At 45.9% G+C, this 23,808-nt stretch overlaps 1 protein-coding gene across 1 annotated transcript in view; it reads right to left on the reverse strand.

Moving 5' to 3' along the window:
* SKOR2 (SKI family transcriptional corepressor 2) overlaps window positions 1-23,322 on the reverse strand; it is a 31,753-nt gene extending 8,431 nt beyond the window's left edge. The window contains exons 1-7 of the mRNA XM_069880201.1: window positions 21,915-23,322; window positions 21,016-21,803; window positions 19,025-19,085; window positions 18,629-18,703; window positions 11,111-11,176; window positions 10,622-10,720; window positions 4,865-4,932 (exon numbers count right to left, since the gene is read on the reverse strand). Coding sequence (XP_069736302.1) covers window positions 4,865-4,932; window positions 10,622-10,720; window positions 11,111-11,176; window positions 18,629-18,703; window positions 19,025-19,085; window positions 21,016-21,803; window positions 21,915-23,295 — 2,538 coding nt within the window. The 5' untranslated portion in view covers window positions 23,296-23,322. The remainder of the gene's footprint in view (window positions 1-4,864; window positions 4,933-10,621; window positions 10,721-11,110; window positions 11,177-18,628; window positions 18,704-19,024; window positions 19,086-21,015; window positions 21,804-21,914) is intronic.
* Window positions 23,323-23,808: the final 486 nt, after the last annotated feature.

Genomic DNA, 23,808 nt, shown 5'->3' on the forward strand with positions numbered 1-23,808 from the left:
ACTTTTTGAATATGGAATGACAGGCATATAGTGACCGAGGTCTCTGCATGCAAAAGTGTGGATATTCCTTGTTTATAAAAGGAATATGTTAGTTGTAAAAATCACCTACTTTCCATATACAACCTAAAATAGGAATTAAATCTACTGGTGCTTTTCTTAATTACAGCAGGACCCAGAGGAACATGATCTCATACCTCTGAAGATTTACCAATGTTACCCCATGGTAGATTTTTCTTTCTTTTAAACACTCCTTGTGACTCTTTAAAGATCAGGATGAAAGATGATGCAGAGATAGAAATAAACTTTGCAAGTGGATAGCTCCTGATTGATATCCCTGTCTACCTCTGAAGAACAGAGTTGGTTCAAAGCAGCACTGAGAGCAGAGAGTTTCCACTGGATCCAGTTCTGGGCTTTGAACATCATTATCAGCCCAAGTGAGTCTGCTGAGGAGCATGTCAGTTCAAGGGAGTATAAATAAATTAAAAAACCCTAAATGAAACCAAATCAACACTTTCCACCTGAGCTGGAAAGACAAGGAACTGCCCAAGTAATTCACATTTCTAACATTTCTCAAAGACCTGCTGCATTTTACACCCTATATAAAATTAGTGTCATTGATCACCTCCTCGTCTTAACTATCTAAACTGCAGTGGCAGGGTGATGAACACCACCTTAGCTTTTCTTGATTGGATACAACCGTGGTCAGCACCTCCTGAGAACCTGTGAACTACTCATATGGGACTCCTGGAAGGAAATTAAGAACAGGTAGCTTGTTTGCAGGAGGCTTAAATTCGCTGCTCACTGCTCTACTTCTCTGTGGCAATGCTTTAGAGGGCTTCACAAAAAAACATTTAAGGATAAGAATTGTCACGCTGGAAATGCTGCTTCCGGTATTTTCGCCCACCTTGCAGCTAGGAAGAAAGTTCACATTTTTCAAATCTGAGCTGACTCAGTGCTTTGTTAGGCTGGCTGGGCTGCCCTGACAAAAGGAATCCTGATCAGGCTGGACAGAAAGCAACAACTCTAGGTGAGCTCTTCTGAGGCTGTACCACACATGGCATGTTAGAATCACAGAGTGGTTTAGGTTGGAAGGGACCATGAAGGTCATTCAGTTCCGACCCCCTTGCAACAAGCAGGGACATCTTCAAACCAAACAGGTTGCTCAGAGCCCCATCCAACCCAACCTTTTATGTTTCCAGGGACGGGGCATCCACCACCTCTCTGGGCAACCTGCTAGAACCTACCCCAACCTGCTTAGCAGCAATTTCCTTTCAATGGTCCTTTCTGTACAACTCCACAGTAGCAGCCAGATGATCCATGCCTGAATCATATGTAAAATCCATATTTTACCTATGACCTCCAAGTAGACGTGTTGTACTTAGGCAATCTGTGAGACAGCACTTTTAAAGAATAAGAAGATAAAAAAGCATTCAGTGATTTAAGAACCATTTTTCCCATTAAATATGAGGATTGTTTGGTTCCTGGCACTTGCCTGAGAGCTCAGCACAAACAGGCTGCCTTACTTCCTAGCATCTGCTCCAGACACTGACCAGCTCCTTTCTCAACAGAAACTGCTGGTGGCCGTGCAATGTCCCACTGCTCCAGCTACCAGCTAAGTCAGGTTATGTCCACAGAAATCAACATCCCTTGTAGGGCATGTAACAGAAGAGGATCCACCCCACAATCTTCCCAATGAGCTGACTTTCAGGAAGCCGTAAAATAATTCTTTATATGCCAGAGGGGACAGAGCATTAAAATAAATTCTCACTGGTGAAAGTCTGCTTTAACTGCAGCCGTCAGCGAGGATCAGACCCCGTCTGCCCCAGGCTCTGCGGTGCAGCAGCCAGCGGAGGCGGCAGAGGGCAGCCAGAGCCCGCATCAGCCCCGCACAGCAGCTCAGCTCCACGCGTGGCAATTCCTCATCGCAGCAGTTCCACAGTGTCACCCTGGAACTGGGGGGAAAACTGTGATGCTCAGCGTTCAGAACTGGCTGGGCAAGAAGCGCTACCTCCAAGCAGACCTTGCAGTGGGTGTTTGCACTAGAAAGTGTTCGAATACAGTTACATGGGTGAATTATTTCATGCTTAGCTTCACCTTGCTTTATCCCAGACATCTTTGACGCATCGAACACTCCAAGGCAGTTAATTTTAGTTATGCAGCTTGAAGCATTTCAGATCAGGGCAAGCACAACTATTGTGAGGGCAAAACCTGCCCCAGGTACTCACAAGAGATGCCTGCATTGTCACGCACAAGACTTTAGGAAGGACAAACTTAAGCTGTTATAATCTTTCAGCAGTGAGGAAAGCCAGAAGAAACTGACTCTGTGCACTTATATTGTTTGTAAAACTAAAAAAGCAATTAAGCCAAGTTCTGTGGCTATTAAAGCAGTAAATTTTGAGTTTAATATTACAAAGTCACACACCTATAAAGCTGTAAATATAATTAAGATATGAGTGTGCATTAAACACTTGTGCTTTTCTCTTCGAACTTCTTTGTTAACAAGAAAATTGGGTTTTGGCAGGTCTGTTAAAGCACACCAGGTACATGCAAAACAAAACAAATCAACTTGTCCCTGCTAAAAACAAAACAAGAACAACAAAAATCAAACATAACTATGGTTTTTGTGTATCTTGCACCAAAAGCTTTAATTCATCCATGTCGTAACTCAGGAAGGCCAAAGGAATTCTGTCATTAGGACATTAGTCTTAATTCCAGAAATAACCATACAAGATACATTCACATGGATGCATGAAAGTCACGGCAGGGATTATCACACCAGAAACGCTGACTCCATTTCAGTTACCAACCCAAACATCACTGAAGATTTCTGCACCCAGCTCAAATGCACACACTTGTTATTTGCAGCAGTCTCTCTGTTTCTTCACAGGCAAGCATCCTTTTATTGGTCTCAAAGACATAAAATCTGCCTCATGAATGTTGGGATGGACACCTATATGCGAGCAGAAAGACTCAGTGGTGATTTGACAACATTCTTGTTAATGACACTGGAACTCAGGCAGCCACAGTGGGTTTAAGACATCCTGAACTGCTGGTGCAGTGCATTAAATGCTGAGAGTATTCTCTGTAAGTACAGTCAGGCAGTTCTGGTCAATAATTAAATGACTATTAGTCTTTCTGCAGCATGCATCAGGAAGTGAAAAGAGTGTGAATTACACAATCACAGTTCTTTTCCTGTCTGAGAAAAAGCACTACGCTGAACTCTGTGATTTCTCCACTTCTTGTAAATAAGAAAAACCAGCAGAGCAGGCCTGCTGCAGGTCTGGGATGTTCGGTTTCAGAAACAGCCTCACGAATTGGTCACAAAGCAAATGGCAGAGTTGATCTGCTCCATCCCTGGAAGGGAGAATTAGCTCCAAGTTCAGGTAACACAAGAGATAAAGCCTGAAGTGGGATCACAAAGTTTGTGCTTAAATGTGTTTCACAGCAGGAATCAGACAGGTCACCTGCCTCAAGTCCAAAGCAGCAGGGGAAGTACTTTTCAGGATTACATCCTAATTACCATCTTCTGTGACAATGCGATCCACTGATCAAGCCAAACTCCCTGCTTGAGATAGGGAGACAAAGAGAAATGCATACGCAGTAAAGGAAAAGAACAGAGACCAGCAACAAAAAAATCTCAAAAGATGTTCTAGACTTGAATTTCCTCTGTAAACAACCTCCTTCAAGCACCCTTCATCTCTCATTGAAATCTCTAAAGTCAGCAGTAACAGGCAGAAGGAATGTTCGGCAGCTCTAAAAATAAGGCCACTCCTGAATGCCTCTAAACATAGGCACACAAGTCTGACGATCCTGGCCTTCAGCTTTATTTTTATGTCCTAACCCGTCCATCAGAAAATAACAGTACCAGAAGGCTGGACAATGCCTTCTCAGCACTAGGGTCTGTGGCAAGCACAAGGAGAATGTAAATGCTTGAGCACAGGGCTGATTCACAGGTAAGTGGGAACATTCGGCAAGCCTGCTTCCAAAAAAACCCTGCTGAATTATGTCAGACTAGTTACAGAAGAAGCACAAGCAAAACAAGTGTTAGCTGACAGCCTCCCGTTCGTTACGATGCCCTGCTCTTAAAACCATGCTAAGCCGAGTAAGGAACAGCCTCATGGATTTAAACCAAGACAAGCGAGGGATGGAGTATGTCAGTTGTTCAAAACAGCTCAGTTGTATGTAACGATATAAAGCTGCACTAACACATGGAAAGTCCCTCTTGATTTTAAAACAAGAAGCAGGAGCGGAAAAGCAGGGAGCAGCTGTGGCACGATACAGTGGAGAGGAAGGATGTACCTTGCTTGCAGGGAAAGGGGATGCATCCCCAATAAGGGTGGGCATAGGAGGAGGCTAGAAGAAAGTACAAAAGACCAAATAGCAATGTGCGCCTACACTGAACTGTGTTTTGGCAATTGGATTCATTACTGCTGGGTTAAGCACTTCTTCTAATGGCTAAAATTTGAACAGACACATCCTCAGTTTTATTTGCCAGTGAGAAGCTGGCCCTGTGGAAGGCTGAAACACACCCCACAACAGCTTGTACAGAGCAAAAACGTTGAATTGCTTAAGGTTTACTGATTCAGTCCTCACGCGTCTCTGTGAAGAAGCACCTCTTGGTATTGAGTCAATGCATTTTGTTTAGTTGAAACATGAAGACCCATCTGGTTATTATATGAAAGTAAATCTCCAGGTAATTAAGACTCTAAACCAGCTGAGAAATGCATGCTTACGTCTTGGAAAGTATAAGGTAATACGAGCTCAGTAACAGTACATCTGCATGGCTCACCGAGAAGTTTGAGTGCATTTAAAAAACAAAAAATGTGACAGTTGGTAACATTTTTAGCAGAGAAGGCAAACTTACAATTTGTAGCTGCTGCACCATTTCTTCTCTGTATGCCAGTTCCCGCTTCATCTGGTCTTGAAAATTATCTGTAAGAGGAGGAGGGGGGAAATAGTAGTTTAAAACAGAGATCACACAGCAGAATTCATACAAATCAAATGAAATCAAACCCAATCACTACCAAGGCATTGTGAAGCACTACAAAACCCTTCACCCAATTACGATGCGTGCCTAACAAAAATTTCTCTCATAGCAGACACTGTAGACCACGGAAGCACTTCGGAAAAATTATAGAATCCTAGAATCATAGAATGGTTTGGGTTGGAAGAGCCTTAAAGCCCATCCAGTTCCAACCCCTGCCATGGGCAGGGACACCATCCACTGGATCAAGTTGCTCCAAGCCCCATCCAGCCTGGCCTTAAACACCTGCAGGGATGGGGCAGGCACAGCTTCCCTGAGCAACCTGGACCAGCGCCTCACCACCCTCAGCGTGAAGAATTTCTCCCTAACGTCTAATCCAAATCTTCCTTCTTCCAATTTAAAGCTATTCCCCTTCATCTTATCACTCCATGCCCTTGTAAAATGTCCCTCAAAATCAGATTAATCTGCTTTCCCAATTAGCAAACATAGGCTCCTAAATTTCTATCACCAGCATTCATTCTCACAGCGATTTTCTCAACGGGCCAGACTCTGCAGTCATTCATCAAACTTCTACCAACACTGAAGAGCAAAAACTGCTCTTCCTCTCTTTGGCATACAACTGTTGACATCAACAGGGATGTCCAATATGTGAGAACAGCAAGCATTCAAGAATGTAGGGTGTGACTTGTAGTTTGTAACATCGAGCTGATGGCTTTGAAAAACACGCAGATTAAAGCTCCATAAACTGGGCATGCAATTCGGAACGGAGAAAGCCTTTGAAACACAGAGCCTAGAGAACTGGGGTACAACACAGCAGCTTCCTGCTCCAGTAGCTCCTCCTTCCCTTATTTGCCTCCTCACTAACCATTTCAGACAAAACTTCATTTGGTCAAAGAGTAACTGCCAGTCCGTGTCCAATAACTGTACTGAAGGGGAGGGGAAGAAAAGTATAAGCAAAACTATTGATGAGAAGCAAATAACTTGGAGAGATGCATGGTGGACATCCGGGTGCAATGATGGACTACTAAATGGAAGAGGAAAGAAACCCCATTCCAACAAATATCATTTTGATCTGAGAAACAAGCCTATACTGGACCATGGAAGCACCAAGGTGAATGCCAACAGAAAACAGCAAGGAGTGCTTCAACACATGGAGCTTGGAGAAGGGCAAGGCAAAGATAGCTAAAACGGTTAATTTACAGCTAACCAATTGAGAGAGTTAAACCATCGTGCTGGTTGCTGGGGCAGTAGCCCAGGACTCAGGAAGCCTGGGTTCAACACCTGGGCTCCGTATGTTTGTCTCTCCATGCCTCCCTTCATCACCACTAAAGCAGGAATAAAGCACTGCTTCATCTGCCAAGCGCACTGGGAGGATGGATGGATTAAGACACTGTGGGATATTTCGGTAACACAATAAGGGGAGTTGCAGAAAAACCTAAATTGCAATGGAAGTATCTGAGCCCAGCTGAGAACAAGAGGCTCCCGCGAACAGTTCATGTGCTGCCACAGTGCTGGGAGCTCACCCACTCCCAAACCAGCAGCACAGCCTTGTCACAACTTCCCAATTCCAGATGCAGGAGCAGGAAAGCAGTGAGCAGCCGTGACACCAAGCAGTGGAAAGGAAGGGTGCACCTTGCCTGCAGGGAGAAGGGATGTATCCCCATCAAGTGTGGGCACAGGAAGGAGCTAGAAGAAAGTACGAGAGAGCAGAGCTCTGTCTTCTTTCAAACAAGAATTTTGCCCTCTCTGAATGAAGAGCAAGTTGTTGTTTAAAAGGCAAGGAAGTACTTTCGGACAACAAGAAAACAACAGTGAAACAAAGAACGAGTGAGAAAATCTGTCAGGCTGAAAGCATCAGGGTCCAGCACTGCCACAGAGAAAAGGATATGACGACATCATCTTAACAAATTTCATCAGATTTCAAGCAAAACCCAACAGAATTTTTCAGCCTGTTCCCTTTACTCCAACTTGACCAGAAAAAGAAGCCAACAAAAATAAAGCAGGTTTGCAATCACACACTTCCTAGCCGCCCAGAAGCCATGTAGTGTACAAATGTGACCACCTTCCACCCTGGTCAGTGAAGACCTGTGCTAGCTACTCCTGAGGTCCTCCAGCTCCACTCCCAGGAGGCTACATCGAGAAATTTTCCTTCTCCCCTCCACATTTTCCTGTCGACTGCCTCCTCACAGGCTCATCACCTCTCAGAACAAATAGCTCAGAAATCTTGTTCAGTTCTGCACGGCAAATGTCCAAGCTCACAGTGGAAATGGGATGTTAATGGCAGGGATAGTGTTTTTTCCGGCAGCATTTATCCGAGTCTGAACGCTTACAGACAAAGCCATGAGCAAGACCCAAGAGAAAAGATATGAATATTTAAATAGTTTTCTTAACACAAAATTAAATACTTTTAACTACCCAGACTACATCTCCGCCATTTTATTACCAAGTTGTTAAATGCAGCCGGACAAAATGCGTGCCAGCCAACTCCAAAGCTACAAACCAGCGAAGGGTTCTGGGAGCACACGCGATCACCATGCATAGGTGTTCATGTTCCTATCAGGACAGCAAATTCTTTTATTTTCTTTAAGTTATCAGACTTCACTTTATTTTCTTCAAGTGATCTCTGCATTGAGAGATCTTGTAGGCAAAGGAAAAGCTCCTCTGCAGCTTTCAAGTACAAGAGCAATGTGAAAAATAAAGGTGCAAACAGCAGAAGACAAGGTCTGCTAGTTTAAAAATAACCGCAGTCCACATTTCAAGAAGGTGCCAAAGCCACAGAGAAGCGTGCAATGTGGTAGTGCTAAATGAGCTTGCAAATAAGATCAGATCTCATTTAACAGCGATTTCCTTGAGGAGAACATGGAAACCAAACGCCATTTACACAAGAGACCGCGTAGCACTGCTGTGGGTGGTGGTTTGATGCTCTGTTCCAAATCCAAGACCCCCAAAAAGGTGACTTTGGAGTTAACTCCAGCTAATCCAACAAGATTGTTTTCTAGAGAGACACAGCATTACCTTCGCATTGCATAGAACTGGCTCCATGTTGAACCGGGGATGAATTTTCTCCTTTTTATAAAAGGCGGAGAAGACTTAAATCCTAAGGCTTCTTATTTATCTGCAGACAGCACAAAGCACAGGCAGAGCCACCACCTCTCGTGCGAGTGAGCATCACCCTGGCTGTGTGTTCCTGCCCTCAGCAGCTTTGGGGATGGGACAGAGATTCAGTCCCCACGGCCGCTCAGCCCGATGCTGCAGTGACCCAGACTGGGATGTAAAGCCTGTTACCTGCCTGCTCTTCACTCCCTCTTACAGGCCACAACAAATCCATCAATAAAACTCTGATTTTGTCTTCCCATTCCTTTAGTTTGATCTCTCCCTAGCTCCTCCTTATCCAATCCCGCCACAGGTAGGTAGTGACTTGGGAAACAGGGCAAAGCAAATAATTTCAAATTCCTGGCCTAAAGCAGCAGCCCCACACAGCAGTGAGAGCCTGGCACAGACCCCATCTCTTTTGCCGGAACACATACTGCTCCAGAGGACAAACTGCACTGATTGTGAATTTTACACTTACTTACTTTACAAAGACCCTTTTTTCTTGTTTTATTATATGTGGAGGAGGGGGGGATTTTTTGGTAAATCTAAATCTGTAAATAGGTTTTACGGTCACTCGTATATATTGTATATAGCACATTATCTGGTTTCTATTTTAATCCTGAAGAAAATTGACCACTACTTTGCGGTACATTGAAACCACATATTTTTCAAGCTGGCATACACAGTCGCCACTTCCTTGGTCAGCCGTACATGTCCTTTTCTTTTATTTGAATTGTATTTCATGCGGTTTAATTGCAGTGTTTATTTACAAGACAATGACAGAGCATTAATTTTACTGTAGAGGAACAAAAGGATAAATGAGTGACCTGAATGGCAGGACTCCAAGATGCCATTTCGCCAATACCACACATCAGTGTTTGGATCTACACAAATTATTCGAAAATTACCTCACTCCCAAAGCCAAGTAATGACTGAATTTATACTGAAGGATGAGGTTATCCTCCTTTCATTAATATCCGTATCACCTCAGGCAGCTCTTCTCCTTTATTTATGAAGCTGCCTGCATCTTTCGATATTTGGGCTAAAGCTGGAGTCATTCCCAGAGCCCTCACACTTCCTTGCTTCCCTGAATTCACCATAGTTGATGCTACAGAAAGGGAACATATATCTTTTCTTTAAATAACAGGAAAATGCTGACTGCCTTCCCACTTTTTCCAGCAGTTCAGGGAGGTGCCACGTTCAGCAGCTTGCGGCAGTGGGTTTTAGTTGGCTTGGTTACCTCACGGATACTGGTAACACTGGTTTCTGTCCCTAGAGCTTTTATGAAGAACTGAGAGGATTAAAGAAACTAGAGTTTTCTAGTTTCTTTAAGAAACTATGGTAAACTAGCACAAAGGTGTTCTGCATTGAGTGCTGGATACACAGTTTGGTCACACAGGAGTTAAGAGAAGTCAGCAAACAGCAGAAGAGCCTGAAAATCAGTCTGGGAAGGTTTTAATGAGTCTGTCTCAGCTTACTGCAAGCCAAGTGACTCTGTAGTGCCCCATCCATTCACAGCCTCACAAGAAAACAAGGACAAATATTGAGAGTTTTAAAAAGCAGGCTTTAAAGAAAAAAACTCACACCATCAACATTAGGAAAATATTGAATAGAAATGTTGTCAGATCTCCTTTGGAGTTCATAAGGAAGTAAAAGGTGGGTGCAAACATGCTTTTTCCTTTAGGTTGCATTTAATACGGAACTGGGGGACTATTTGGGCAGGCAGCTGCCTAGCCGTGCCAGCCAAGCACAGGGAAACCTGCACGACAGCATGGATCTCTGTGTGGTGCTGTGTAACAGATGGGCAGAGAGCAATGGTAAAGCCCTGCTCATTCCAGCTCTGTAACACTAAATTCATTGCACGTTAGAGAGTCCTTACTGTGTCTTCTACCTTGTCCTGGTCAACATGGGATTTCTCCTGGAAGCTTGCTTTCCCCTGTTGCTGCCAGTGCATTCAAAAGGCCTCAATCAATAGGTCTTATTCCATATCCCTCTGCATGCACTTCAGCTTCCTGGCAGCTTCACAACAAAACTTAAGTGTGGACTTCGGTTTCTTTTATTTAACATGTGCTTAGCACATTCCACCACACCAAGATAGCAACACCTTGCTGAGCCACCGTGAAAGGGCTGTCTCAAACAGCCCACCTCAAGAGTGAAAAACCAAACAAGCTACTTAAAACACAGGCAAAACCAGCTCCCCAGCATCAGCCAGAATCACCTAAAGGTGACTATGAAGCACTCTGTCCTCAAAAGCCTCCAAGAAGCTCGTTAAGATCACCAATACCCTTGTACCCCAAGAAGCCCCATATATGTTTCTGTCTACTCGCTGTATTCAATTTTATCAAAGCCAGTAAACTGCACACCAAATTAGACAACCACCTTCTCATTTTCCCTACAAAACACCTGCTTGGGCATCCCAAGAAGCCACAGCAGAAGTGCCATCAACCTTGGAAGCACAACTAAGAGCACATCTCTCCAGTTTTAACAACCTAATGACAACCACCCACCGACAAATAACACCAAAACCACAGATGGGTGTCTTACTGAAAACTGGGAAAGACGCATTTCCTTTCAACACCTGGAATTCCTGTTCTAGTCTCCTCCGTAAGTCGATCTGTTCAAACAAAACCTTCTGGAGTTCCTCTAACAAAGAGAAAAGAAAAGTGCTTTTGCTAATCTGTATAAATAATTCTTGAAAGAACAGTTGTAGAGCAATTCATTACTGTAAGACAAAATATTTTAGCATTTATTAAAAAAAAAAAGTGTTGCATGGACCTACAATAGATTTTGTGCAGAAAGCCATGAATATAAATCAATGTAATATATTATTTTAAAGTATTATATTACAGTGTCATGTATTGATTGATATATATGCATTAATCTCAATTATATCCACCCAAAGGTCCATATATTATTCATATGTTACTTGACAAGCTTAAAATATGGTGCAGAACAAAAGTGCCCCCTATTATCCTCATATTCTATTAAAACAAAGAGCAGTTTAAAAGCGCAAGAGGCCCTTATTTATTTTACCTTTCCCCATGTTTTCTACATCCTTTTTCAGCGAATGAGGTGAATTGGTTTCTTGCGTGTGTTCACCTTAAAACACAGAAAGAATAAAGTTATTAATTTACTGATACTGCTTTTCATCAGTCTTTCCCTCACTACGCAACTGCTTCAAAGAGTGTGGAGCTAAAAGAGGAAAATGATACAGAGAGAATGGGGTTGAGGTTTATCAACACATCCCTGTGTGTGCAGCATGAACATCTGCAGGACCTGTACTTGCTTCTGGTTCAGTAAAGTATCTACCAATGCCACGGCCCTCCTGCCGGCAAGAATTTGTGTCCTTGATGCCTGGGAAAGCTCCTCTGGCACATACTCTCCTAAACAGATCCCTGCTTTCACTCTAACACCTCCTGAAGATGTTCTTACCAGAGAACGACTATGAATGATCTAAGAGAGGGGCAGAGCCTTCTCCACAGCCTCACCTCCTCTCTTCACAATGGTAAGCCCATGCTACCTAGCTGAGCAGGTCTCTCTTCCCAAATCTTTTCTGCATCAGCCTCTTGGCCTTCATCAGCTCTTTGACTTCTTCATCTTCTAGAGGTCTATGGCATGGGCTTGTTGCAACTGGATATAATTTATATCCAGCTGAGATAAAATTGACAATAGTGGTATTTGCATCTAAAGGACACACCTCTGAGGTCAACCAATTCAGACACTTCACTATGAGGTTGCTCACAGAACTTTTAATCATATAAAGAATTTTCTAGGTAACAGAACTTGACGATTTTCACATACACGCATGATACTTTTCCAGCCTTTTTCCCTTATAAATAAAGAAAGGAAAGAAAAACCAAAACAAAGCAAGAAACCATCTTCACAAGGCGTGAAGTTCACCTGGATGATGATCTGACTGAAATACAGAGTCACAGAATGGTTTGTCTTCAAAGGGACCTTAAAGATCATCCAGTTCCAATCCAGGGTTGTTTTCTTTACCCTCTGGAACTGTGAAATTTTTTACTTCATTTTTATGAACAGGCTTTAGAAATAAAAAGCCATGAAAAAAACATTTTTTTAAAGAAAAAAATACCACTTTAGCTGAAGGCAATGAGAGGTTTTATATTATTTACAGCTGTGGTAGAAACGGACTCTCAATAATTAAGAAAATATTTGGTAATTAACTGATTATTGAACCAACTGGACCAATTTTTGGTTTAGTCCAGCCAATAAATACACATCATTAACTCTACTGATAAGCGATCACAAGACAGATATATACATAAACCCACTCATGCATATTTGGAAGAAAGAGTCATGTAGGAAATACCATAGCACTGAATAGGTCAGTACACAACAGACAAGGTAGCAGCTACTTAAAAAATATCATACTGTCCCCATGCTTTTGATGCTAGGTCATCACAATAAGTTAATCACAAAGCTGAACTGGAAAGCCTAGTTTTACACGCAGTCAGAAACCCTTCTGCACAAAAATGTATTTCTGTTTTTAAAAATCAATGTGTTCTTATATCCAGTAAACCTTGAAGTCATAGGATATGAAATATATCCAACAGCAATGCATTTTAGCATCTGCTGTCTCTTTGTTCCTTAGGAAAAAGCAATCACTCATTCAGAGATATACATTTATACAGCCGATGCCTGGTGCCAGCAATTCCATTTTAAAAATCTGTTTATGTGACACAATGATTAAAAAAAAATCATTTCTGAATGATGTTTGATATAAACAAAGTGTTTTCTGCAGGTAAGTTGCCTTACCGCGTTGAAAGAAATAGCAAGCTGAAAGCAAAACGAAAAATACATCACTTTTTGGGCAGTGATTTGATGTGGTTCCATAACATAAGATGGTCTTAATTTTTTAGTTAACATAATTTTGTTTTAAACAGGATTTCAAACAAAGTAAGTATTTTGTTAGATAAATTATGAATGAGAGTAGACAACATAAAAAAAAAAGAAAGAATGTAGGTTTGGGAAGCGTATTTATTGAATTATATACACCAGTATATTTTTCCAATCAATTTCTTTCATTGAGATGTTCTTTCCTAAATGTTTTATGTGCAGTTCTGAGAGACAGCGGACTCAGGGACAGAAGGAAACTGGATTATTCAAGAGGCAAGAAGGGAATGGGGAAGAGACTTGGTCCTAGCACAGAGCGTGGCGGCAATAGAGCTCTTTCCCACTTGCTCAGTTGAGCTTTCAGGGCTCTGTGGTTTGAGGCTACCGACTTGCTCAGACTGAAAGAACTGCATCAAAATGAAAACACGTAGAATAAATAATAACTTCTCCAGCCGCCCTACTAAGCTAACAAAAAGGCTTAGAAAATTCCCTATCATTGCCCCCCAAATAAGTAAGGAACAGTATGGGAAAAACAAATGTATTTAAAGGTAAAACCCAGCAAATACGGTTTTATAGAATAACTGTGCTTTAAAACTGCGTTCTAGTGTTCAAGAAAAAGCCTAAACACTATTATTGTTAATGGTAACAATAATCAGATGGGTTTCACCTTTCTAGTCCCCCTGAAAACGATAATCAGGAGCCTGCTCTTCTCTGTTTTTCCATACTTCCCAAAGGCCTCATCATGCATTGTGTACTGTTCTACCTTAATTGAAAGGGAGGAGGTATTGAATATTTAACCAGCTTCCTTTCTCTTAAATGTTAATTAAAAGCTAAATAGGTGTTTAAAAACAAACAAACAGAAAGCCCAAAGAATTTTAATCAGTTTAAGGAAAAATCACTTCCCCTTCTAACAGCTCCTCCGTGACTCTCGTGGGTCTTATCTGCGCGCAAACTGGCAGCAGCGTTTACAACATCCATGCCGAATGCTGGGCAGCCCTGTACGGACAACCGAGTTTTGCCTGAGAAAAACCTATCTTGGTTTATTAAGGAAAATCCAATGCTCCCTCAGCCTTGTAAAAGGGGACGAAGTATCTATAGCCAGTTTAAATTGCCCCAGCTACAGCGGTTGGCACCTCTGTTCCTCCCGACAAGCTCAGGTGTGCTCAGACACAGTTATTCCAGAATAAAGGGACACAGGTTGTATTTTACACAAATGGCTTTCTTAAGCTGGAATGTGAATATCCACACACGGAGGAAAGGAAAAATTACATACCTTAAATTATCTAATCCGTACTCTGAAAATAAGAGGTCTCGATTCGAGCACTGACACAACCTCAGCTCTTGAGGTGCCACAATTTCACTAGCCCTACACCCACTTGGAGTAGTTAAGATCTGAATTTTTAACATAAGAAACAGAAGCATTTCTAAACTTATTCTCCTTAAAAATAACTGCGCATTGCCCCTTGTTATACAAAGCCAAACCAGTCATAGCCAGGTTACCTCTTCATGCCGTGCCTTCTAGAGCCATCTCCTGCAACCCTTCCTCGGGAAGCTCTAAAAGTGCTCTTCAAACAGCAGCTAAGAATTTTCACCCTGGCCAGACAACTCAGTTACATCAATGGGCAACAGATTTGCCCAGCGGAAAGCTCCAGTGGATCGGGAACATAACTCACGTCATCCCGTGCCTTGTTCTCAGCGCGTACTCTCTACATACTCTCACTACATCTGCAATGCCAAACCACACCAACCTAAATCCCCTCATCCGTGTCCCAGCAACCACTCTACGATTCCCAGATAGTACTTAAGTATCCCAAAGCACACAACGCCTGCCAATGAGCCCTGTGGCTTGTTCCTACCAGGTGAGTTTTCCGTTAGGAAGCCCACAGCGTCATTGGTCGACCATAACCTCCACCACTAGCTTTAGTGAGAGAGAGCGATGTCTGCAGACATAGAGACCACAGCAGTGAAGATGTTGGTATCTTCTGGGAATAAATATCTACATGTATATAGATATAGATAGATAGATACAGATATATCCATTTAAAAAATAAAGGCATATGTGAACTCGCAGACTCTGAGTGCTTTGAAGGCTCCATCCATATTCACAATTACACTCACTTTAAGACACGGACAGTTTTATTTGGTGTGTCCTGAAAAAAATCCTACCCTTACAGAATATATTCATGCATTGTGCATACTCATGCTGCTTTTGGGGAGAATAATCAATAAGATAATTAGGACTTGGGGAAATATGCCTATTTTACTTGATATGCAACCTTCAAGAGTTTTTCTGTTCTGGGCCTGATCTACGTGTCTTACAAAATCTGGAGCTTCGAATGTTAATTTTCCCTGGAAGTGGTTTAACTTTAAAACAAACTAGTTCTTTTTACACAGATAACATCTCATTTCTAACATCCATTTAAGACTTAAAACATGAACTTCTGCTAAAAAAATTACATATGAATGGACAGAGGAGAAAACAGTTGTAGGTTTTCAAACCAAACATTCAAAAACTGTGACCAACTTAAAAACACTAAATGTTCCAGAGAGACAATGAAACACTTTGCTGTTAGTCTGAATCCTATGCATGCATATGGGAAGTATCTCATAGCTTTATTCCGGAAGTATGAGGGCCAGAAAATTTATAATTCTTGGGGTTTTTAAATGGAAAGTGAGATTCTCACCCAATTCTGGAAGATGGGGCTTTCAATTAAAATAAACCCAACACAAAAAAAACCCAAATATCATGAGATTTGTGAAAAATACAGAAATTCAACAATTCCTCACACATTTTTCATAATTCAAAGAGAGCCTGTGAGCTTCTTAGTAAAAGCAGAGAAGAGACATGAACATTAAATAAGGACCAAGTCCTACAATCCATTTGCAGTTTTGTTTATTAAGCAGATCCCTATATTTATACACAATCTCATCTATTAATACTGGCCCCACATCTGAAACTTCACCTTGTCTCCCCTTGTTTCATCTTTCAACTTATTTACTTTTTTGCTAACACCTTCTTTATGTCATTTAACTTCTGGATCCAATGTTTCACCACTTACCCCAGTAAAAGCCAACATGACCATCCAGTTTGCTGTTTATATATAATACTGGGCTGTTTCCAACACCCTACAAGCTACAGTAAGTAAACAGCAGTTGCACCAACATACGCAGAGTTATTCTGGATGCGTAATTAAGAGTAAATGAAAGAAGAATCTGGCTCACTGTTTCTACCCTGAATTTTCCTGAAATGCCCACCAAACTATCTTTTACAAATAAAAAAAGAAAACCCAACCAAAAAACAGAAACTACCAAGAAGGGGGAAATGGTAACAGGATTTGAGAAGGTGACTTCAAGCTGTTATTAACACCCCATTTTAGAGGTCTCCTTTCTCATTAAAGCAGATAAAAAATGAGACGGCTTGAGGAACACCTTCCATAACTTAACTTCTTTTTAACAAACATGCAGTATTCACAGGGCAGCCCGGCGATGCTGTTGCATGCCAGACATACACAGCGCTCCTACCCTTCATCTCCAGCTGCTGAAGGAGGGTCGGGATGGCGAACAGCAGCTTTCCCAAAAAAAGTGGACCACTTACGTAAGCTGGTCACAGTTATCTCTCAAAATTGTCGTGGGAATTTGAGTAATCTTGAGCTCTTTCTGAGCACTGCCTGACAGAAAAGGAAGGGTTTTGAGTTTACTGGCTGTGCAAGACGAACAGCCACGGGATCATCGAGCCCGTATCTATTTCAGCCTTGGAAAGAGCTCCGTTTATCACAAATTGTTAAGTTCACTGACACTTGGAGAATAAGATCCACACATCTGCACTTATAAATTATTGTCTCTGGCACAGAAAATACTGTTTTTGTTTTAAGACTCTCTTTGCTGGATTTATTTGATAAATACAAGTCCGTCCTGCACTGGGAGAAATTCCCAGGATCATTTCATCTTTCTTAATCTTATTAAGAAAGGCACCAATTTAAGTAACCAATAAATGCATTAAAATATATTAAAGAAATTGGAGAGCCAGGATATTCTGCAAAATGGTTTGACAACCAAGCAGAAAAGCACTGTGAATACAACACACTAATCCTGGGAAAGACTATGAGGGCCCAGTCCTACATGGCCATAACGACAGGAACCCCTCTGAAGATCACAGGGCTGCTCCTGCTCAGGGCACACAAGGGAATCGCCTGCAGAAATGAGCCCTGGAACATTCTGCATTTCTTTGCAGTCAGTTTGTCTCAGATCCAGTCTCGAAACCTTCCAACACCCAGGTGCTGCTCTCAGTTTACGTAACGTATTTAAGACTCTCTACAGAGTCAAAATGTGCAGGTTAGTACACACCTCTGAAAACTGAAATTTACCTTTAAATGTACTGTGGAGGTTTAAATCTAGCATGAAAATAAACATATTGCTGCCATAGATTCACAAGTGTCAATGCATACAGAATATCTGGAGTTTTAGAGACAGAGAGGAGATACAATACCTAAGTAAAAAATCAAAGTATCACCATAATTTACTGTTTAAAGTGGGCCTGGATAGAACGATCTTCCAAAAGAAAGAAAAAAAAAACCAAACGTGTTTATAAAATAAACAAAATAAATGGGCCACAGTGCAGGACATTGACTATCGTATTCCTAAAAATTCTCGGGCTCTTAAGGTTTACTTCTGCTAGCATCACCACTGAGCTCTCAGTGGTAATTATTTGAAAGTACAGAAGATAATTAGGTGCTATCCATCGGTCTACAACCTCGATCCCTCAACCACAAAATTTACAAACATCTAGAACACTGATAGGTTTCTTCCCCATATACCATTGCTAAAGCAGATCGTATTATTATAAAAAAAATTCTAAATAATCTAAATATCTAAAAAATACTCCTTCGAAATGGGACACGTTTGCACATGTTTGTAATCTTTCAATTGTTCTCTGCTATTATATAAGATTTCTACAAGATCCCATTTCTCCATTTCCACTCCTTGTACAACTCTCTCTCTCTCCCCGCTTGCTCTCTCTGTCTCATTTGACAGGCAAATTTGCAGACATTGCCTGAGGATAACAACCTCGTTTGACAGTCAATTAACCGTGAATAGTCAAAGCCAAGGCAGTTTGCATTACATAAATGGAAAATTAGATTCCTTTTTCCCAAGAAACAAAACCCTCTCCTTAAGACACTGCAATAGACAACTTAGTATCAAAACTTCTAATCACGTCTTTCCCAAACCCCTTGGAGACATTTAGCAATCAGTAAAAGGTGGTTTCATTTAATTTGTATAATGTAATTTTTGTAAATGTATTATACATTTTGTGTAGAGATCATTATCATGGAGATAATATAAATGTTGGCATAGATGTCATAAAACACCTTTAATGTCTTTCTGACAGATATTAAAAGCAATAAGCTGTGATCCTTTTTAATGGAAGGTTTCAAAGAGAACATTTCAATTATTGTCATTTTATGCTTTTCCAGCCTGTTTCATTGTGTAACCTGATAAATTTCTGAAATTTCTGCTGAAATATGCCCAGCAATTAATAAACTTATTCCTATTAATGTCACTGCTTTCCACCTATTTGCATTTTTCTCAGTTATATTTGCTTAGAATTGTTTTTATCTTTACCCTTGTACTAAATATTCAGACATTTGATTATGAATTCAAGTCTCTGTCTCTTTATCCTCTACCTTCTTTCAAGCCTACCTGCTATATCTCTCCAGAAGTCTCCTCCTGAAGGCTCCGAATCTGTGATGAAAAAATTATGCTCCTTGCTCTTATCTGAAATCCAAACAAAACGCAGTGCTTAAAATGCTTTTACCAGCAAGAATCCACAAAACAAAACAAACATCAGAATACAGAAATAAATATATATTTTGTACATTCAGCACGCACAGAGACGCATTTTGGATGCGAATGAATATAATGCTAAATTACCACCATAGAGAGACTATTAGAATGTTTAATGGATTTTTTTAATTGAAATCATGGAAGTGATTTATTTTTGTTTAAATCGAGCAATGGAGAGCGAACCCACACAGCCTGCAGAGCCGTGAACTCCCACAACTCGCAGCGAGTGCGAAGACCCATGCCGGCTCTCACCTGAGAAGTTGTCCTCTTTTGTAGGCAAGATGACTGGGTTACTCTCCTTGTTCTTCTGATTCTAGAGAAAGAGAAAGGAGCAAAATGCATGAGATTAGTACTGAAAACTAGGAGCAGATAAGCAGTCTCAGGCAGTTTTATCAATAGTGAGAACACAAAACACACAGAGAAAAAAAAATAAAACAGTGGGGAATCCCATCCTGGCATCTATTACTGGAGAGGAGCACATGTCGGAATTATGGAAGGAGAGAATTTCAGAATCACAGAATGTCCTGAGTTGGAAGGGACCCACTAGGATCTAACTTAGTCAGACTAGGAGTCTAACTCCTACCCCTGCACAGGACAACTCCAACGTTTGCACTTTGTGTTTGAGTCCATTGTACAAATATCCTGTTGGAAACCTGCTAGCAATGTGCAGGGTAGCAAGGGCACTCGGCCCGGTGTGGGGTCTGGATTATTTTCTCCCATGTGTTAATCTGGGATAAGGACGTCTGGCCACTGAGCAATGCCCACAAACACCTGCAACCTGTCAGCAAGGCACCCACTGAATAAACCTGACATATTTATTTAGTCAATCTCTGGATGCTACATCCAAGTCTTGTATGCTTGGCACATTGTAGAATCACAGAATCACAGAACGGTTTAGGTTGGAAGAGACCTCACAGCTCATCCAGTTCCAAGCCCCCTGCCATGGGCAGGGACACCTCCCACTGGATCAGGTTGCTCTAAACCCCATCCAACCTGACCTTGAACACCTCCAGGAATGGTACAACCATAGGTTCTGGCGGCAACCTGTGCCAGTGCCCCCCCACCCTCACAGAAAAATATTTCTTCTTAAGATCTCATCTTAATTTCCCATCGTTCAGCTTAAAATTATTCCCCTCATCCCATCCCTGCACTCCCTGATCAAGAGCCCCTCCCCAGCTTCCCTTTCAGTACTGGAAGGCTGCTCTAAGGATGGATGGTTGACCTATTGATCACAGCACAGAACACCAGGTTGTAAAGGACCTAACGGATCACCTGGTCCAAACTTTTTAGGTGATATGTAGTGTAAACGAGATGAGCCAGCACCCTGACAAGCTGAGCAGAGCATAACTGCCATCAAAGCAGCTACCACAGGGATGGCTGTGCCTGCGCGAGCTGCCGCAGGATGATGGGGACACTTTGATCTTGGTGAAGCCCTGGCCCAGGCTGCCCAGAGAAGTGGTGGCTGCCCCATCCCTGGAGGTGTTCAAGGCCAGGTTGGATGGGGCTTTGAGCAACCAGATCCAGTGGGAGGTGTCCCTGCCCATGGCAAGGGTGGAACTGGATGGGCTGTAAGGTCGCTTACAACCCGAACCATTCCACGATTCTAAGCGCAGTAACACAAGGTCTTTCAGGTCCTTTCCAACCCAAACCACTCCATGATTCTATGATAACACAGCTGCAGGAAGAGAACGTGTCCTTGCATTTTCCATAGGATACCCTAGGCAGAGATCACGAATACAAAGGAACAATGAAGGGCAGTAACACAAGGGCTTCAAGATCCCTTCCAACCCAAACCATTCTATGACTCGATGATTCTGTGATTCTATGACTCAATGATTATGATTATGGGATTCTATGTTTCAATGATTCAGTGAGTCTACGATTCGTGATGCAATGATTCTGAGATTCAGTGATTCCATGATTCAATAATTCTATGATTCTTTGGCTTTGGGGGCTGAGAGGAGCAGGGTGTGCCAGCCACCCCTCAAAGACCGTGCTCGTGGCGTACGAGGCCTGTCTTTGGGCTGGCAGAGCACTGGGCGTGCGAGATGGAGGAGGGGGATGCCCCGTCCCTCACAGGGCAGCGGGTGGTACCCAGTGCCCAAAATGGCGGCCGGGGGTGCCCTGTATCCAAAATGGCGGCTGGGGATGCTCTACCCGCACCCAGACCCCCCGGTCCACCCCTTCCCCACCCCGCGGGCCTCTCGCCGGCACCGGGAAGGGTCCCGCGGGGGGACATTTACATCTTTGTAGGCGGGCTGCTCCTCCAGGGAGGGATGCTGAGCCGGGCTGCTGCCGCCGCTGCCCGCCCGGGGCGCCCCGTGATGCGGCTGCGACGGAGCCTGACCCTCCCCGGGCTTCTCCTCAGCCCGGGGGAAGGAGCCGGCGTGGCGTTCCCGGCTGCCCTTCTCCAGCGAGCCCCGCGCGGTCGGGAAGCGGCCGGCGGCGGCCACGGGTTCCCCTCCACGTGGCTCTTCCTCCTCTTCTTCCTCCTCCTCCTCCTCCTCGGGGGGCTTGTGCCCTTCGACGTCCACCTCGGGCTCGTCCTCCTCTTCCTCCTCCTCCTCCTCCTCGTCCTCCTCGCTGCTGTCCTCGCTGGTGCCGCCGGGGGAGAGGAGGCGGTGGTGGGGATGCTGCGGCGCGGGGAGCGGGTGCCGCTCGCAGCCCGCGTCCTCGGGATGCGGCGGCGGCGGCAGCAGCAGCTGCAGCGGCGACGAGGCGGAGCGGGGCGCCCCGTGCAGCTTCGCCAGGCTCTCCGAGTCCTCCTTGCCCCCCACGGGTCGGAAAGCGCTGGAGTGGTGGTACCCGCCGCCCGCCTTGCGCCCCGCCGCCGCCTCCAGCGGGTGCGGGTGGTGCGGGGGGACCCTCCCGGCGCCGCCGCCGCCGCCGTCGGAGGCAGCGGGCGAGGCGGGCTCCGCGCCCCCAGAGGGCGACTCGAACAGCGGCTCCCGCGCGGCGGAGGCAGCGGGGGGAGCGCCGGAGGGCGGCGTGCTCAGCCCCGCGGCCCCCGCACCCAGCCCCGCGGCCCCCGCTCCGAGCCCCGCGGCCCCCGCACTCAGCCCCGCGGCCCCCGCTCCGAGCCCCGCGGCCCCCGCACCCAACCCCGCAGCTCCTGCTCCAAGCCCCGCGGCTCCCGCTTCGCCTCCCGGCTCCGACAGGTCGAGGAACGCCTGTCGCAGCAAGCCGGCCCCGTCCCCCAGCGAGCAGCCCAGGGCGCCGGGGGGCTGCGGCGGGGGCTGCAGGTAGGTGGGCACCGGCAGCCCCCCCGGCGTGCGGGGCGGCCAGAACATGCAGAAGGGCGGGTAGAAGGCGGCGTCCTTCCTCCCTGGCCAGAAGAGCCCCGAGAGCCCCCCGCCCGCCGCTCCCCCCGCGGCCTTGTGCGCGGCCGCCCCGCCGAGGGCATCGGCCCCGCCGCCGCCGCCGCCGCCGCCCGCCTCCTCCTTCTTGTGGCAGAGCCCGAAGGCGGCGGCCGGGAAGCCGTAGGGGTGCGGGAAGAGCCCCCCGCAGCCGGGGAACTTCTGGAGGACGCCCCCGAAGGAGCCCTTGCTGGGCACCGGGATGACCGGGTAGCTCCGAGGGCTCTTCCCGCCGTGCGCCGCCGCCGCCGCCGCCGCCGCCGCCACCGCCTCCTGCAGCTCCTCGTCCTCCTCGAAGCGCGGCCGCTTCTGGTGCAGCTCCGGCGGGGCGGCCAGGAGGTGCGGGCTCAGCAAGCCGCCCCCGACCACGGCCGCGGCCTTCACCGAGCCCAGCGGGTGCGGGGCGGCGGCGGGCGGGGCCGGCGGGGCGGGCGGCAGCGCTCGCTTGCGGCTCCCCCCGTTGAACATGGCCTTGACGTCCTCCCAGGCGAAGACCAGCTCGTCCTGGGGGCTCTTGTCGGTCAGCTTGAGGTGGCGGCGCCACGAGTTGAAGTTGGCGGCGTCGGGCTGCGTGTACTTGGCGTCCGGGGTGCGGTGGGAGTGGAAGATGAACTTGTTGGGGGAGAAGTACATGCTGCAGTAGCTGCACTTGATGCACTTGGCCCGGGAGCTGTTGTAGCGGGCGGGGATGAAGCTGCCCCGGCAGCCCCAGGCGCACTCGTGGGACACGTCGAAGGCGAAGTTGTCCGGCAGCTTCGGGGGCCGGTTTTCCCCGAGAAAGGACTTGCAGAGCCGCTCCGCCTCCCGCTTGGTGATCATCCCGCAGCGGCGGGAGGAGATGGGCATGGCCCCGGCCCGGCGGAGGATCTCCAGCTGCACAGGTGTGCACTGCACGCAGGTGATGCCCAGGGCCACCCGCCGGTTGTGGATCTCGTTGTAGCTGAAGTTTTTCAGCAGGGTGTTGGAGATCTGCGCCAGGCACAGCCTCTCCTGCCCGTCGATGACCAGGGAGACGATGGGGATGCCGTAGAGGATCACCTGCCCCACCTGGTTGGGCTTCATGGCGGCGTGGCCGGACCTGGGCTGGCTCATGGGGTCCGGCGGGTAGGCGCTGGACGGGGAGGGCAGCAGGATGTCCGTGGGGCCGGGCAGGGGGCTGGTGGCCATCGTCTCAGCGCCGGGGGGGACGCTCTGCTCCAGCTGCGGGTGGGGAGTGGGGAGAGAGGCACAGCGCTGTCAGCCGGGGACCGCGGGGACTGGGGAGGAGGAGGAGGAGGGGGGTCCCGCACAAGCACCGCCTTCCCCCCCTCCCCCCGCACGCCTCCCATCTTAGGGATGTTCTACCCCCAGCGACACCCCCACCCCCCAAAAAACCCACCCTGACCCCCCTCAGGGGGTCTCTGCCCGGCTCCCCGACGTGCGCATCGCACCGCGGGTGCGAGGATAACGGAGCGAGCCGCTCCCGTTAGGAGGATGCTCCAACCCGCGGGCGGCTCATCCCGAAACGCGCCACGGAGATGCCCGTCCCCATCCCGGGAACCTCCGCGGAGCATCCATCCCGGCGGGATCCCTCCCTCCGCATCCCCAGGACCCGAGCGCCCGCGGGAAAGCGCGGGAGGCGAGCGAATAAAACAAAAAAGTTTCGGTGCTCCCCGCGCATCCTTCCTGGCTCCCGGCTCC

Source organism: Phaenicophaeus curvirostris, chromosome Z (assembly GCF_032191515.1).
Source record: "Phaenicophaeus curvirostris isolate KB17595 chromosome Z, BPBGC_Pcur_1.0, whole genome shotgun sequence".
Classification (NCBI taxonomy): Eukaryota; Metazoa; Chordata; class Aves; order Cuculiformes; family Cuculidae; genus Phaenicophaeus; species Phaenicophaeus curvirostris.